The following is an 18,248-nucleotide window of genomic DNA, read 5'->3' as shown; positions in this document are numbered from 1 at the left end:
GACTATGTTATGCCTATTGACTCAGTTGTCTTATAAGACTATGGTCCTAAGTTTTCATACCCAGAAAACCAATCTTAAAAGGAGGTTGGTTATATCTGTGGAGTATCTGTATTTGTGTCTCCAATGAGTATATGTGCCCACACCCACATATTTGTATTTACACATACTGCTGGAGCCCTGTTGAGCAATGGTTAAGAGGTCAGACTGCTAACCAAAAGGTTGTCAGTTCTAATCTACCAGCCACTCTTTGGAAACCCTATGTGGCTGTTCTACTCTGTCCTATAGGGTCACTCGGAGTCAAAAAAGACTGGATGGCAACCAGTATTTTTGTGTTTACAGATACATCTATCTGCTCTCGCTTACGCACACAGTTGTACCTACCCATATAGCAATATGCCTATACCCCTCCATATGTCCTCAAACACTCGTTTTTACTTCGGTTGTGCTGTGCTCACTACATCCATATTAGGTGCCACTTTTCCCATCACCAAAAAATAACTACAAATCTCTTTGATCAAATGTGTACTTTCCCCTCTCTCTGGTTACCTCCAAAGGACATTGCTTTCTCTGTATGTATCTTTCTTGTGTTCTTATAAGACAGGGAACACATAATATTAGTCTATATGTTTGACTTACTTTTCACTTAGCATTATGCCCTACAGGCCCGTCCATCTTATAATATATTTCACAGGCTCATCTTTGTTCTTTACGGTCATAGAGTATTCATCTTGGTTCTTTATGGTCATAGAATATTCCATTTTATATATGTACCACAAATTGTTTATCCATTCATCTGTTGATAGGCAGTATGGTTGTTTCTATTTATTTGCTATTGTGAATAAAGCAGCAATGAACATTGTTGTCTATACGTCTGTTCATGTCATTATTTTGAGGTCTCTAGGGTATATACGTGCAGACTTGGTGGTGTAGTGGTTAAGAGCTCAGCTGCTAATAAAAAGCTCTGCAGTTCGAATTCACCAGCCAGCCACTCCTTGAAAACTGTGTGGGGCAGTTCTACTCTGTCTCATGGGCTGGCTATGAGTCAGAATTGATTAGACTGCAATGGGTGTACATACCTAGGAGTGGGATTGCTGGATCATAGGTTAGTTCTATTTCTAGTTTTTTGAGAAAGTGCCATACTGTTTTTCACAGAAGGTGTACTGTTTTACAGTCCCACCAGCAGTGGATATAAGTTCCAATTTCCCTGCAAGTTCACCACAAGGTTTGTTGTTATCTTTTTTTTTCATCAGTGCTATTTTAGCTGGGATAAGATTGTATCTCATAGTAGTTCTGAGTTGCATGCCTTAAATGTGTAATATTTCTGAGTATGTTCTCATGTTTGTTTTCTGCTTAGATGAACTCTGGTAAACTGCTCATTTCCTTTGCCTAATTTGTGAATGTGTCATTTGCAATTTTTTTGTTGACTTATTGCAACTTTCTACAGATGTTAGGGATTAGACATTTATCAGGTAAGTCATTTCTGAAGATATTTACTTAATCTGTTATCTGCCTATTTACTCTTTTAATAAAATCTCTTGAGGATCAATAGTTTTTTTTTTTTTTTTTTAATTTCTGTGAGGTCCCATTTCTCTATTTTGCATTCTTTTATTTGTGTTTTTGTGGTTATATTTGTTATCCTATTTTTAGAAAAGCTTAGGTCCCACAGTTTTCTCCCTGTGTGTTCTTTTACAAAAATTGATATTTTCACTATAATAAGTCTACCAATCCATCGATATTCTAGGCTTTAGTGAGCTGAAATGGACTGGTATTGGTCATTTTGAATCAGACAATCATACAGTCTACTATGCCGACAATGACACCTTAAAAATGAATGGCCTTGCATTCATTGTCAAAAAGAATATTTCAAGATCTCTCCTGAAGTACAGCACTGTAGTTGGTAGGATAGTATTCATATGTATACAAGGAAGACAAGTTAATATGACTATTATCCAAATTTACACACCAATCACTAAGGCCACTGAAAATTCAAGATATTTACCAGCTTCTGCAGTCTAAAATTGATTGAACATGCAATCAGGATGCATTGATAATTACTGGTGATTGGAATGTGAAAGATGGAAACAAAGAAGAAGGGATGGTAGTTGGAAAATATGGCATTGGTGATAGACGCAATGCCAGAGACAGCATGATAGAATTTTTGCAAGACCAAAGACTTCTTCATTGCAAATACCATTTTGCACCAACATAAACGGTGACTATACATGTATGCTACGAGTTGGAATTGACTCTAGGGCACTGGGTTTTTTTTTTTTTTGGGGGGGGGAGGTTTATACATGTGGACCTCTCCAGATGTAATACAGGGGAATCCAATCAACTACATCTGTGGGAAGAGACAATGAAAAAGCTCAATATTATCAGTCAGAACCAGGCCAGGGACCAACTGCAGAACAGACCATCAGTTGGCCATATGGAATTTCAAGTTGAGCTGAAGAAATCAGAAAAAGTCAACGAGAGCCAAAGTACAATTTTCAGTATATCCCACCTGAATTTAGAGACTGTCTCAAGAATAGATTTGATGCCTTGAATACTGATGACTGAGGACCAGACAAGTTGTGGAATGACATCAAGGACATCATCCATGAGGGAAACAAAAAATCATTAAAAAGAAAAGAAACAGAGACCAAAAGTGATGTCAGAAGACTCTGAAACTTGCTCTTGAACATTGAGCAGCTAAAGCAAAAGGAAGAAATGATGAAGTAAAAGAACTGAACACAAGAGTTCAAAGGGCAGCTCAAGAAAACAAAGTATTATAATGACATGTGCAAAGACCTGGAGATAGAAAACCAAAATGGAAGAACATGCTCAGCATTTCTCAAGTTGAAAGAACTGGAGAAAAAATTCAAGCCTCAATTTGCAATAGTGAAGGATTCCATGGGGAAAATATTAAAGAACAATGGAAGCATCAAAAGAAGATGGAAAGAATACACAGAGTCATTATACCAAAAAGAATTGGATGACATTCAACCATTTCAAAAGGTAGCATGTGATAAGGGACCAATGGTACCGAAGGAAGAAGTCCGAGTTACACTGAAGTCATTATGAAAACAAGGCCCCAGGAATCAGCTGAGATGTTTCAACAAATGGATACAGCACTGGAAGTACTCACTCCTCTATGCCAGGAGTTTTGGAAGATGGCTACCTGGCCAACTGACTGGAAGAGATCCATAATTCTTCCCAAGAATGGTGAATCAACTGAATGTGGAAATTATCAAACAATACCATTAATATCACATGCAAGCAAAATTTTGCTGAAGATCATTCAAGGGTAGCTGCAACAGTATATCAACAGGAAGCTGCCAGAAATTCAGGCTAGATTTAGAAGATAATGTGGAACCAGGGATCTCATTGCTGATGTCAGATGAATTCTAGATGAAAGCAGAGGATACCAGAAAGATATTTTCCTGTGTTCTATTGGCTATGCAAAGGCATTTGATTGTGTGGATCATAAGAAATTCTGGATAACATTACAAAGAATAGGAATTCTGGAATACTTAAGTGTGCTCATGAGGAATCTGTACATAGATCAAGAGGAAGTTGTTCAAACAGAACATGGGGATACTTCATGGTTTAAAGTCAGGAAAGCTGTGCCTCAGGGTTGTATCCTTTTGCCATACCTATTCAATCTGAATGCTAAGCAGATAATCCAAGAGGTGGCCTGTATGAAGAAGAACAGGGCATCAGGCTTGGAGAAAAATTCATTAACAACCTGCTTTATGCAGATGACACAACCTTGCTTGTTGAAAGTGAGGAGGACTTGAAGCACCACCAATGAAGATCAAAGACCACAGCCTTCAGTATGGATTATTCCTCAACATAAAGAAGACCAGAATTCTCACAATCAGACCAATAAGCAACATCATGATAAACAGAGAAAATATTGAAGTTGTCAAGGATTTCATTTTACTTGGATCCACAATCAACACCCATGGAAGCAACAGTCAATAAGTCAAGAGATGCATTACGTTCGGCAAATCTGCTGTGAAAGACTTCTTTAAGGTGTTGAAAAACAAAGATGTCACTTGAAGACTAAAGTGCACCTGACCCAAGCCGTGGTGTTTTCAGTCACATCTTATGCAGGCAAAAGCTGGACAACAAATAAGGAAAACTGAAGAAGAATTGTTGGCTTTGAATTGTGGTCTTGGAGAAGAATATTAAATGTACCATGGACTGCCAAAAGAACCAACAATTCTGTCTTGGAAGAAGTAAAATCAGAATGCCTCTTAGAAGCAAGGATGGTGAGACTTAATCTTGCATACTTTGGACATTTTGTCAGGAGAGATCAGTCCCTGGAGAAGGACATCATGCTTGTTAGAGTTCACGGTCAGTAGAAAAAAAGAAGACCTTCAATGAGATGCATTGACCCAGTGGCTGCAACAATGGGCTCGAACATAACAATGATTGTTAGCATGGCACAGGACCAGGCAGTGTTTCCTTCTGTGGTGCATAGGGCCTCTATGAGTTGGAATGGGCTCGATGGCACCTAACAACAACAACAAACAATCCATGGGCACTAGATGTATTTTCATTTTTGTAAGTCTTTTTTAGTCTCTTGAAGTTATGTTTTATAATTTTCATTACATCAGAATTTTATGTGCCTGGCTAGGTTAATTCCTAAGTATTTTTTCCGTTTGGGGGCTATTGAAAATTGTACTATTTTCTTCATTTTGTGGGGAAGGGTAGTAATATTTGTTAGTGTAGAGGAATACAACTGATTTTTGTGTGTTGATCTGGTACCCTGCAACATTGCTGAATTCTTTTATTCTATTAGTTCTAGCACTTTTCTTACATAATCTGTAGGGTTTTCTATGTATAGAATCATGTCATCCACAAACATAGGTAGTTTTACACTTTCTTTTCCTATTTTTTCTAATTCTCTTCTTATTGCTATTGCTAGGTTTCCAGTTTAATGCTGAATAAGATTTGACACCCTTGTCTCCTTCCAGTTCTCAAAGAGCAGGCTCGTAGCCTTTCTCTCTTGGGTATAGTGTTGGCTGTTGGTTTTGCACATATGTTCTCAATTACGTTGAGAGATTTTCCTTCTATACCTATTTTTATGAGGGTTTTATCAGGACAGGGTGTTGAATTTGATTGAATGCATTTTCTGCATCTACTAATAGGAGCATATGGTTTTTTTCTTTGTTATTTTTATTAGTGAATTAAATTGTTTTTCTAAAGTTGAATCACCCTTGATCATGAGTTCCACTTGATTATGGTGTATGGTTTTTTGATATGTGGCTGAAGTCTGTTGGCCAGAATTTAGTTGAAAAATTTGCATCTATTTTTATAAGGGATAAAAACATTTGCCTGTAATTTCATTTTTTGTGATGTTTTTGCCTGTTTTAGTTATCAGGGTAATGATGGCTTCATAGAAAGGCTTTGGTAGTGTTCCTTTCTCTTTCGTTTTTGAAGAGATTGAGTAGTATTTGTGTCAACTCTTCTCTGAATGTTTGATGGAATTATCCAGTGTAGCCGTCTGGTCCTGAGTTCTTTCTTTTTGTTGTTGTCACTCTCCTGAAGACAACTTCAACCTCTACTTTTGTAATGGGTCTGTGAAAATTTTCTACCTATGTTTGTGTTAATTTAGGTAGGTGGTGTGTTTCTAGGAATGTGTCTATTTCTTCTGGGTTTTCAGATTTGTAGGAATACAATTTTTTCATAGTAATCAATTATGATCTTCTTTATCTCTTTTGAATAGGTTGTTATGTCAGCAATTCATTCCTTAATTTGGTTATTTGCCTCTTCTAGGTGTTTTTTTTTTTTTTTTTCCAATCTAACCAGTGGTTCGTCTATTGATCATTTCAAAGAATCCGCTCCTTGTTTTGTTGATTCTTTCTGTTGGTTTTCTATTTTTTATTTAGTTTATTTTAGGCCTGATCTTTATTATTCCTTTATTCTGGTTGCTTTGGGCTTCTTTTGCTCTCTCTTTTCTACTTGTTCAAGTTGTTGGTTAAAGTTAAGCAGTTTTGGATCTTTCTTCATTTTTTAATGTAGGTACATCTTGCTATGAATTTCTCTCTGAGTACTGCTGTGTAACAAAGCTTTTTATATGCTGAGTTTTCATTCTTTCAATTTTGTAATTTCACTTATGATATTTTTTTATAACCCAATATTTTTTAGTAGGGTATAATTTAGCTCCCATGTGTTATTTATTTTTTCCTTGCTTTTTTTCTGTTATTGATTTCCAACTTCATTCTGTTATGGTCAGAGAAGATGCTTTGTTGACTCCGAATTTTTAAAATTTGTTGAGAATTATTTTATCCTACCATATGGTTTATTCCAGAAAATGACACATGTGAACTGGAGAACATGTATTGTTCTGATACTGAGTGGCATGTTCAATACATGTCCGTTAGGTCCTTTGGATTATGGTTTTATTTTTGTTCTTAATGTCCTTAGTGATCTTCTTTTTAGATGTTTTGTCTATAATTAAAAGTGGTGTTTTGAAGCCCCCTACCATTATTGTAGAGTTGTCTTTTTCATCTTTCCTGTTTGTCAGTATTTGTTTCATGTGCATTGCTGTTAGGTACACATATCTTTATAATTGTTATGTCTTCTTATTGAATTGACAGATTTATTATTATTTTAATATCCTTTTTATCTATTGTCATAGAATTTGATTTAAAATGTATTTATCTGATATTGGTATGGCAAACCCTGAACTTTTTTATTTATTCATTGCAGGGAATATTTTTCCGTACTTTTATTTTCAGTCCGTGTCCTTACGTTTGCTTTCTTTGTTCTTCTCCTTTGTTTCTCTTGAGACTTGATGAGTTTAATTATTTTGTCTTCTAGTTTATTTATTCTATCTTCTGTCTGTTTGATTTTACTGTTGAGTGTTTCTCTTGCTTTTTGTAAATGAGTTGCTTTCTTCTTCAGTTCTAATAGTTCTTTTTTTATGTTTACAGTTTCATTGTGGAATCTTATTTCCTCCCTCCATTTGTTTTCTGATCTCCACTAGTTTGTATTCTGTGTTCTTTATCTTTCTTTAAACATATTTAGCATCAGAGTCTAAAAATTATCAATTCTTTGCATTATTCTGACCTCCATAGGAGAAATCTCTTCTTCAGGTTTTGCAGTTGATAAGCTCTTCTTATCTTGTGATTTTGCACGCTTTACTATTTTTGTTGAACTGGGGCCTTTTTGTTATTTTTATTTTTTAACTATAAATTTGGTTTTCTGGTTTTTGTGGCAAAATTTTCTGATTTGGCACCCCTTTTGCACTTTAGCCAAGCTCCCGGCTGACAACCAAAAGGCCAGTGCCTTCACTGACCAGCCACTTCATGGGAGAAAATATTGGCATCCCATCTCCACAAAGACTGACATACCTGGGAACCCTTTGGGGCAACACACTTTGCCCCACAGGATCTCTATGAGTCATAATTGACCCAGCAGCAATGAACTTGGTGTCTTCTCCTGAGAACCACTAGAGGGCACTCTTATCATTAAATTTTCTTCAGTGTTTAATCATGAGTTCTGGAGGATTGATCTTTGGAAATCATTATGCATGCACAGAGAGGGGGTGATTAGCTGGTTGCCCATGATACGTAAGCTGTGGGGCTCAATTTTCCTGAGGAACAGCTGAGGGCTGTCTATGTCTTTCCCTCATGGGCATCCCCGCACAGACTCTCCTACAGTGTCCCCCTTTGGGCAGGGAGGCATTCCTTTACCTCTGTGTCACCTGTAATCTGAACTATTCCCCTCACCCTGCTGCTAGTACAGTATCTCCTGGTCCTAGTGCCCATCTGTCTTGGGCCTCATCGAAATTCAACAGCACTTGCTTGCAATGCCCCAGTCTCCCTTCAAGCCCTTTCAAACTCCCATGGACAAATTATGTTGCCTTAAAATTTGGGCTTCAGCTTCCTAAGATTAGTTCTCTTTCTGTGTTCACTGTTTGGGGTGTTGCCCAACAGTGTCCCAACATGGCTGACATGAGAAAGTGCTCCTGATGATAGAGAGTAAGTTCTTCCACTTCCGTGCCATCCCTGCTCCTACTCTCTCCTGCTTCTGGACTCACCCAGACTCTCTAACACCACAACTGCCATCTGGTTTTCAGATTTCAGTCTGTGATTGTTTTTATTCATTGTTCAGTATGCTAGTTGCCGGGTGAGTAAATGAGAGCATACACTCACTTTGTCACCTTGCTCAGCCCACTCCCACAATATATTTTATTTTAAAAAAAAAGATGAAGCCAGGGAGTTTGGCATTTTCTAAAATTTTCAAAGAGTTAGATTTTTGTCTTTAATGTAATATAAAATTACTGGATATTTGTAAATATAAAAATGAAATAAACCATTTCTTTATTATTTGAAAAAAAATCCTGTAAATAATCTGGGATTAATGGTTTCTAGGAAGTTAAGAAGTGAGACAAGTAGATTCCTTTGGTGATAAATGCTCAAGACCAACTTAATGACAATGATTGCTTAAAGAGAAAACACATGTAAAAGTGGCTGTGTTTTGGAGATATCTAGAGATACGTGTGACAGGTAATAGAATAACAAGTAACTTTTATACCTCTGTTTATGCAATTGAGCACATATGTAAATCATTTATTGATATGAAGAAGACTGATGGGAGGAATCAGTTTATGGGTGAGAATGAATCATCAAAAGGTATATTGTATTAATCTTGATTTTGATATCTCTGAGTTTTGCATGTAAGATTTGAAGAAGCAAACTGAGTTTTTCCAGATATACAGTATTATTTCCAATACTTAATTGAACTCTATTATATTTATACTCAAAAAATGAGGATACATATAGATAGTAGCTAATATTTTTAACATTTTCCTCATTAAGAACATGATAACATTTTCATAATGCAAATCTTAACTTTTCCAGTACTTGAAATAAAATAAAGTTAAGGGGAAGTAAGAAATTATGTCTATACAATTCCTGAATCAAAAGTGTTTGTTGTAAGGATACAGTAAAGGTAGTTACAATATGTTCAGTTCTTTTATTATTAACCATAACTTAAAGTAAAACAATAATAGGTACTGAGCCCCTAAATATAGACTTCTACTTCTCCATCCTGAGTGAGATAGTTTCCAATGGGAATTTTTTTAAATGTATTTTTTTTTGACACCACCTGAGAGCAAGTGAATCAGATGGATCATTTCTGTATTAAGCCAGAGACGATTGTAAAGCACGCAAAAGACTGAAAATCATAGAATAGGCAATGTTAAATTGATTTAAGGAGGAACCTAGATTGCATAAGCAGTTTACAATCAGCTGCTAGTGGAAGAGTTGGCACTCAGCAGCTCTGCAGAAAAGGCCTGCCTATCTACTTCTGTAAAGATCATCACCAATAAGACCTTATAGAGAATAGTTCTACTCTGTAACATATTGATTCACTGTGACTCAGGCTATGATTCCATGACAGCTAACAGCAACAGTAACAACTGACTTAAATCACACTTAAAAGAGAGAACAATATATATGATTTTTTTTTTTTTTTTGCAATAGAGCATAAATGAACAAGTACTTATTTGGATCATATTCAGTGTGAAAGTAGTTTGGTGATGATTAATTAACTTCCTAATTGTCTCCATGATATCTTTGTTCCTAAGGCTGTAGATAAGAGATGTTAAGGAAATTCCTTAATCGCAAATGTGATCATAATTACAGATGTAACAATGTCATATGGTAAACTAAATCAGAGGTAGGTGTGCTCTACATAATGTATTAATTTTCACACACAAAAGAAAAAAAGAATATATATATACCCATTGCCGTTGACTCCAACTCATAGCAACCCTACATAAATTTATATATTTATGCCTATACAGAGAGTCAAATATAAGAATTGACTTTGAAATATTAAAATAATTTTCCATGTCAAACAAAAACTAAAGTGATGAGGACCTAATTCAAACCCAAGTCTAGAAATAGAACATGGGTGAAAACCTAAAGTCCAAACCTGTTGCCACCAAGTCAATTCCGACTCTTAGTGACCCTAAAGGGCAGAGTAGAACCGCCCCATAGGTTTTCCAAGGGGCAGCTGGTAGATTCAAACAGCCAACATTTTATTTAGGAACACTCATTGTTTGAGTGTGGTTTACCTCATGTCTTGTCACTATTCCCTAAACAATAGTGTATAGCAACTATTTACATAGCATTTACTTCGTATTAGATATTATGAGTAACCTGGAGATGATTTATAGGAAAGGTTGTGCATAGGTTACATGCAAATATTGTGCTATTTTATATAAAGCACTTGAGCATCCACATATTTTAGTATTCTTGGGAGTCCTGGAACCTATCACCAGTGGATACCATGGGAATGCTGTATAGTTTTAATTAATGCATATTGTAAACCTGGTTTTTAAAATGGGTGTCACAACTGTATGGATACTCATGGAAATGAATGATATCATTTACACTAAGTGATACAACAGATTATACATTATAACCGACTAAATTAAATCAGCCCAAACAAAAGTTCTTAAGGAGGGAGAACATTGCACAATGAAATTATAGAGTTACTAATGGAATTATTTGCTGTCTGCTAACATGTATATTACTTAAATAATTTGAGCAGAAAGTTCTGACAGCATTGCAAGTAATTTTTAACTTGGAAATAATTTTCACTGCATGAAAAGAAAAGCTGTCTTTTTTATCAGGTGCTGCTATAACAGAAACACCAAAAGTATAATATAGCTTAAGAAAGAGAAATTTATTCACTCACAATCTAGGAGGCAGAATTCCAAACTCAGTGTGACAGTTCCAGGGGAAACTTCCTCTCTCTGTAGCCTTTGGGGGAAGGTCTTTGTCACCAATCTTCCCTTGGTATAGAAGAATCTTAGTGCAGGGACCAGGTTACAAAGGACAGGCTTCCATCTGGTTTCTTCATTCTTGGGTAGGAGGACCCCTTCTCTCTGCTCACTTCTCTCTTTTATATCTCTAAAGTGATTGACTCAAGATACAAACTAATGTTTTAGATTGAGTCCTGCCTCATTAACGTAACTGCCTATAATTCTGCCTTATTATCATTACAGATGTAAGATTTGCAATGTATAGGATAAACATCAAAACAAACCTTTTGCCTTCTATTCAATTCCGACTTATAAGACAAAACGGTGGGCAATCACACTATACTGGGAATTATGGCCTACCCAAGTTGACACACATTTTTTGGGGACACAGTTCATTCCATAAAAAAAGGTATAGTTAAACGTATACATTTGTTGAAATTTGATTAAAACTACATAAGATATCAATTTTATTACAATTTAATTGATTTTTAAATGAAGTGAATTATTTACATAACAATTTTCTCAGTGCCTTTATGACATCCTTATTCCTTAGACTATATATCATGGGATTAAACATAGGAGTTAGGATAGTATATAAAAGAGATAGCACTTTGTCAGTTCCCTCTGAGAGTCTGATGTTGGAAGTTAAGTGTGTAATAATGACTGACCCAAAGAATAACTCCACGACCGTAAGATGAGAGGAGCAGGTGGAGAAGGCTTTGGCTCGACTTGCGGCTGATGGCAACTTCAGGATGACTGATATGATTGTACTGTAAGAGCCAAGTATCAACAGAAATGGAACCATGCCAAATAACACAGCAACTATGTAGACCAACATCTCATTTACAAAGATGTCCCCACAAGCCAGCTTGAGTATTGGAGGAATGTCACAGAAGAAATGGTTAATTTGGTTTGGTCCACAAAAAGGCAGGGAGAAAATTTGGTATGTATGCCCTACCATAACTGGGATTCCAATGGTCCAGGACCCAGTCACCAACTGGATACAAACTCTGTGGTTCATGACTAGAGGATAGTTCAGAGGGCTACAAATGGCCACATAACGGTCGTAGACCATCACTGCCAGGAGCAAACACTCTGAACCTCCAAACATAAGGAAAAAGCACATCTGTGTAGCACAGGCAACTAAGGAAATTCTTCTCTGGGTTCCTAGATTCATGAGCATTCTGGGGAGAATAGCTGATACATAGCAGATTTCCAAGAAGGAAAAATTTGCCAGGAAAAAATACATAGGGCTCTGGAGAACAGGATCCATTTTTGTTATTAGAAATATGGTGCCATTGTTCATCAGGATAATGATATAGATGATAAAAAATAATCCAAAAAAAAAAAACACTGGAGATGGGGCATATCAGCAAAGTCCAAGAGAACGAATTCCATCAGTTCAGTTAGATTTTCTTCTGGTGGTTTTCCTTGATAATTCATCTGTGGAAAAGGTAAATTTACATGTGCATTTCCTTTACCTTCCTGTATCTCTTTGCCTCTTCTCTAAACTGTATTAAGGTGTCTGCACTGGATTTTATGATCACTGCTATTGTTTGCACTTTAAGAATGATACTACTTATATATGTTCCAGGTTCCCCTGTTAAATCACAGTAAACAGTCCTATCAAATTTATTTTAAGGTCATTTCACTGTACTTTTGGAGCACAGACCAGAATAAATTAAGCCATACCTGACTCAGCAGAGGGATTAGAGCAATTGTCAACTACTGGAGATGAGCTTTGCCATCTAATCTCACTTTAAATTAATAACATGTCTTGACAATCCTATTGTACTTCTCTATGCATTTTCTCGTCACGCTTCTCAAACACTGTATCATAAAGTGTCTTCTCACATACATTTTCAATTGCCTAAATCAATGCTTCATTCTTCCATATTTGACCATTTTAAGCATATACAACAAACAAGCATATAGGTTCCCCATATTAGGTAGTTTAAAAGAAAACTGAAAGAATATTTCATTCTGCATAGAGGAATAAAACAAATATCTTTTGGTAGGATATGAACTGGGTAAGATAAGAGGATTCTGTTCAGGGTACTTAGCCTGGGTACATTGATTCAGATATAAAGAATAAATGTAGTCACCCTGGAAAAACAGAGATAGCATGGAGGGTATTTGTTACCTGTGTGTATGTGTGTGGGACAGGAGAAGGAAAGATATTGACCATTATACCCATTGTGCTGTGTACACTTGCTATTATTTTTGTTGTTACTCAGAAAATAACACTTCAGATAACTGTTTCTGAACTCACTTTTCCTTAGATATAAGGATATTTAGATTAACTAAGTGTGGGCAATTCCAGCAATTGCATATACATTTTGTGACTGCATTTTTTTTTAATAGACTTGAGTTTGACTTCTGTCTATGATTTATTATTTGTGTGATTTAAAGCAATTATTTAAAGTTTTTAAGGTTTACTTCTTTGTTTTTGAGAACTGAATGAGTTAATATTGGTACAATGTATCGGCTACCTACCAATTTTAAACCGTTTATTTTTTAGTTCTGGTTCTATAGTTATGATTATGATAGCATGTTCTTTAAACCTGTAGCCCTAGGATTTAATAGATTGGCTAGTTAAGTAGGTATTTGATAAAGTGGTTTTGAGTTCATTTATTGGTAATTTTTTTCTCACCATTCCCTTCTTCAGCGTCAGCACAAAGACTAGTCATTGAAGCTCCTGAGGTGCAAAATTTAAGGAGGCATTCAGGACCATCATTGCACTTGCAGAATCGTGAAAACGAGTGCTGCCTTAAATTTTGAAAGAGGCAAGGTACCTATTGTCTCACCTGATTTTAACTTCTCCATCCTAATGTTCGCACCATATCCACTAAGAAGAGGAGAAGTATGGAGCCATGGTTAAAAAAAAAAAAAAAAAAAACTTGCCGAGGAGTAGATTCCAAGTCATAGCAACGCTATAGGGCAAACTGAACTGCCCCATACAGTTTCCAAGGCTGTAAATTTTGGGGAAAGCAGAACACCAAGTCTTTATTACAATGAGCAGCCACTTGGTTTGAACCACTGGCTCTTTTGGTAGCAGTGAAGTGGTTAAATGCAGATCCACCAGGGCTCCATGCCCACGTTAAAGAACAGTATTTCCCACATGTACTCGAATTATAGCTCCAACAAAATCTAGCTATGTGATGACTTCATGCAAGTTAATTAATCTTTCTGTGTCACAGTTTGGTCAGCTCTTAAATGGCTAGCAACTATATCGACATACAGTGATGTTATATGAATTAAACTATTTAATATATGTAAAACACCTGAAGAAGTCTTGGCATTTGTTAAAAAACTATTATTATTGTTATGAACAGTTATTTATTATCATCCATTTATAATTATTACTATTAAAACTAATTTTAATTTATTCTTCTGAATTTTACCCACTGTGCTCTACAACATGAACAATACCCTCTCTCTAATTTATTTTCCTTTCGTATCACAGGAATATTGTGGAAATGAAGTGAGACTTAAAAGTAATTATTGTAATGTAAAAAAACTCCAAAAAAATTCAACACTTAAGTTGTTATTTCTCCATGAATTCTGTCAATATTTGGGTTTATATCATTACTTCTACTTTATAGACTGTAACACCTATAGTACCCATCACTGCTCAACACTTAGAATTGCAATTAGGGTAATGGTCTTTGTATGCATTTTCTTTTTCTGATACTAAATGATCTGAGAAGTAAAGGCTGTGACTATTTTCCTACTTTAAATCAATATAGATCCTAGAAAAGATTTGTTTCTGAACTAAAACAAAGGAACAGATGTTTTTAAAATGAAAGCATTACTCTTAAGAGGGAGAGAAGAATTAAGACTCACAAGAGGACAAAAGTGCCAAATCTTTATGTATAAATGACATACATAATGAATGACAACATTTAATAAAAAATAATTTAATTATTGTTTGAATAAAATATCTTTGAGTGCTAAATAAAACAGCATTTCTAATTATACGAACTCAAGTTCTTAGTGATGAAATTACCCATGTATAACATCAAATATGTAAGATTCGCCTATGTTTTGATAAAGAAGACAGGGTAGAAAGTGCAGAAATTAACGCTGTGTGTTCTCCCAAGTCTATCTACATTACTCTTCATTCTTGAAGATGTTTGAGTTCTTTTCACTTAGGGAAATAAAGCCTAAGGCTATCATATTTTAATTTAAAATCTAAGCATCCATTCCCTGGAAAAAGTCCAAATGATTATGGAATGCTGAGCAATATTCTGACTGAATCCTGGTTGCACAGTGCTTAAGCGCTCAGTTGCTAACCAAAAGGTCAGTGTTTTAAACCCACCAGCCACTCTGAGGAAGGAAGATGTTGGCAGTCAGCTTCCGTAAAGATTTACAGCCTTGGAAACCCTAAGAGACAGTTCTACCCTAACTGTAGGGTCTTTAGGAGTCAGAATCCACTTGAAGACCATGGGTTTGGATTTGGTTAACAATATTCTGATTCAGCTAGGACAGAGTAGAACTGCCCCATAGAGTTTCTAAGGAGTGGCTGGTAGAGTTCAACTGCTAACCATTTTTTTTGGTTAGCAGCCTGAGCTCTTATTCACCGTGCCATCAGGGCTTCCAGTTAGATATAAGTCACTGTCAATGTCCCCAATCTAGCTAAGCCTCAGTTATGTTTGTAGTTTTATATATATTAGAAACAGAAACTCTGAAATTAATTTGAAAAACATTAAGAATTTAAAACTTTATTATTTTATAAATTCTTACTTTAAAAACATTTTCTCTAAAATAAATGTTTCTTGGTTTTCTCAATGGTTTTAAATTTATTTCAAGGATTGTTTTACTTTCATATCTTATTGAAATATCATCAGAACTAAAATACATAAATATAAAGCTTATTTGCTAGAAAGTCTTTGCTGGAAATGAAGTTTTCCTATAGTATTATTTAGCATTCTTACCAAAACATAGCAATTTTTCAAATTGCCAGTGTTTCAAAGTAATTTAGTATCACTATTTAAAGTCACTGTTTAAGGTAAATTATATTTAATAGATTCAGAAATACAAAGGAGCTGCTTTAGCAAAATAACACATTCACTACTCTGTGGTAAATATTAATTGTATCATCAACTAAAAAAAAAGAAAAGAACTAAAGTTGAATATTAATATATAACATTCCATACTTACCTTCTTATTTGGGATACTAGGAGCCCTGGTAGTGCAGTTACTGAAGCGCTCAGCTGGTAGTCAAAAGTTTGACAATTCCAACCCACCAGCCGACCTGTGGGAGAAAGATATGGCAGTCTGCTTCCATAAAGATTCACAGCCTTGAAAACAATATAGGGCAGTTCTCCTCTGTCCTGTAGGGTCACTCTGAGTCAGGATCAACTCAATGGTAGTCGGTTTGGGTTTTGATTTATTTGAGATAATCTTGTTTTTTCCTCACTGAAGAGGGTTTATGTTTAAATTACTTTAGCTAAAATAATTTGTTTCCTCAAAGATATTCAATCCACCTTTAAAACAGTCAGTTCATTTTGAACAAGCAATGTTCTTTAAATAAATAAATAATAGTTATCTCTTTCCCTTTGGGATCTCTTCCACCAGGCACAGGCAAGATACTTAATTTACCATCCATTTATGATATTATTTCAGGAACTCTGCCCAGTTTATCTATCCTTAATGTCTTGCTATCTGCCATTTATTCTCATAAAATGTATCATTTCAATAATATGTCTGAAATGAAACACCTGGAAATCAACATTGTACTGTATAAACTATTATAAAATATAATTTTAACATCATTTTCAAAAAGGCCAATAGCAGAGAATACCCATTTTAACCAGAGACCATGTGAGCAAGTATATTTTGATAGGGAGTTATAAGACATGCAGAACTTCAATAACTTTTTCGGGTATTGAGATCTAGGTGGATAACACAGGAATTAAAGGAGGAAGGCAATTAATAACAACACAGCAGTAGATAAAAATATATATATATATAGCATCTGGGAAAAGAGAAGAGAAGCTGGTGTGTATGTCAAGTGATTACCATAATATTTTATCATTTATTTCTCAAATGCTTTTCTTTAGTTAAGTGTTAATGTTCTCATGTTATTTTTTAGATGAAGAAACATAGACTGAAAGAGTTTGCATATGTGTTGCTACGTCACACACATGCTAGAATTTCAACTCCCTACTCAAGCTCTTTTTCTAGACCTAGGTTAGAACTAGGCTTCCAGTACTTATAGTTTTTAGTTGACCTGGGCCATTATTTAAATATTTTGAGTCATTTTTTTATATTAAAAAAAGGACCTAAATAACTCATAGAATTGTGAGATTTAAGAAGTTATAAATATTTTATCTAAAATTTATTTAGTTTATTAAATGACATGTTATATTCTGTAATTACTATTACATTTGAGATTCAGAAACATTCAGGTCATAGCAGCATAAGACAAGTGTCAATAAAAAATTGTTGAACAAAATTGTTAAGTATTCAAATTATCCACTGTTGTCTTACCTGATACATCACTTCCATCCTTACTACTTTTTACATTGACTCTCACTCATGTTTTCTTTAGTTTTGCATCTAATATTTACCAAGTTGTTCTGTTTGCCATAAAGTCAGTTTTCTCTTTGCTTCCACATATCTATATAAAATGTCATTCTAAGACATGTAATAAAACTACACACTGAAGATATTGACTAATATGAGACCAGATGTGGTTTATATATGTGGGTCTCAATTATATACCTTATGTATTTAAATAGTATTACTCATGTTACATAATATTCAAAATTAAATAATCAGAAGTAAATAAATGTAAAATTATTTTACTCCCCAACTGGGATGACTTCCATCAATTTCTTAAGTTTCAGTGTGATTACAGTCTCTATCTTTTTACTTCTAAACTGTGTGTCACTCACTGACACTTGATTTTAGGGGAATTTATGCCTGTGTCTTATCTTTCCCTATCCCGACAACATTCCACAACACAGGAGTGTTTTTCATATTCCACAATGTTCCCCTATATTAAACTAACAGAATGTGGGACATGTAATAATTTTAAACTGTCATACTAAATTTAATTTAATGTAATATACTGTAAGATTCATTATCTATGCTAAAAAGAGAGAGAACAATAAGAAGTCCTGACTAAACTTATAATTTCATATAAGACTCAAGAAAATATCTATCCAGATATGAATAAAGAAAATGGTTTCCAGTGCTAGTTATTACAGAAAAAGGAGCCAGACCAAGAGAACCCACTTTTATGTCACTATCATTTTTCATTATGTGCCTGATGTCAGTTGGTTAGGGTTTTATCCTATCCGATGGCAGCTGTAACTGGAAACACTGGACATTGTCCCAATTTCGTCAACTCTAGTTTTCTGTAATTCCATAATTTGTTAATACTTCCCAAGAAAACTGAAGTGTTGGCTTAAAACTTTTTAGCACCTCTTTTAAGATATAAAGTACCATGCTGTCAGAAAAAAATAAA

At 35.0% G+C, this 18,248-nt stretch overlaps 1 protein-coding gene across 1 annotated transcript; it reads right to left on the bottom strand.

Annotated features, from left to right (window-relative positions):
- Window positions 1-11,273: 11,273 nt before the first annotated feature.
- Window positions 11,274-12,044, bottom strand: LOC126080341 (olfactory receptor 10AG1-like). The gene has a single exon (XM_049891590.1). The coding sequence runs from the start codon at window positions 12,042-12,044 to the stop codon at window positions 11,274-11,276; it is 771 nt and encodes a 256-aa protein (XP_049747547.1).
- Between the last annotated feature and the right edge of the window lie 6,204 nt (window positions 12,045-18,248).

This window comes from Elephas maximus, chromosome 7 (genome assembly GCF_024166365.1).
Source record: "Elephas maximus indicus isolate mEleMax1 chromosome 7, mEleMax1 primary haplotype, whole genome shotgun sequence".
NCBI lineage: Eukaryota > Metazoa > Chordata > Mammalia > Proboscidea > Elephantidae > Elephas > Elephas maximus.
This window is presented reverse-complemented; position numbering and strand designations above follow the sequence as displayed.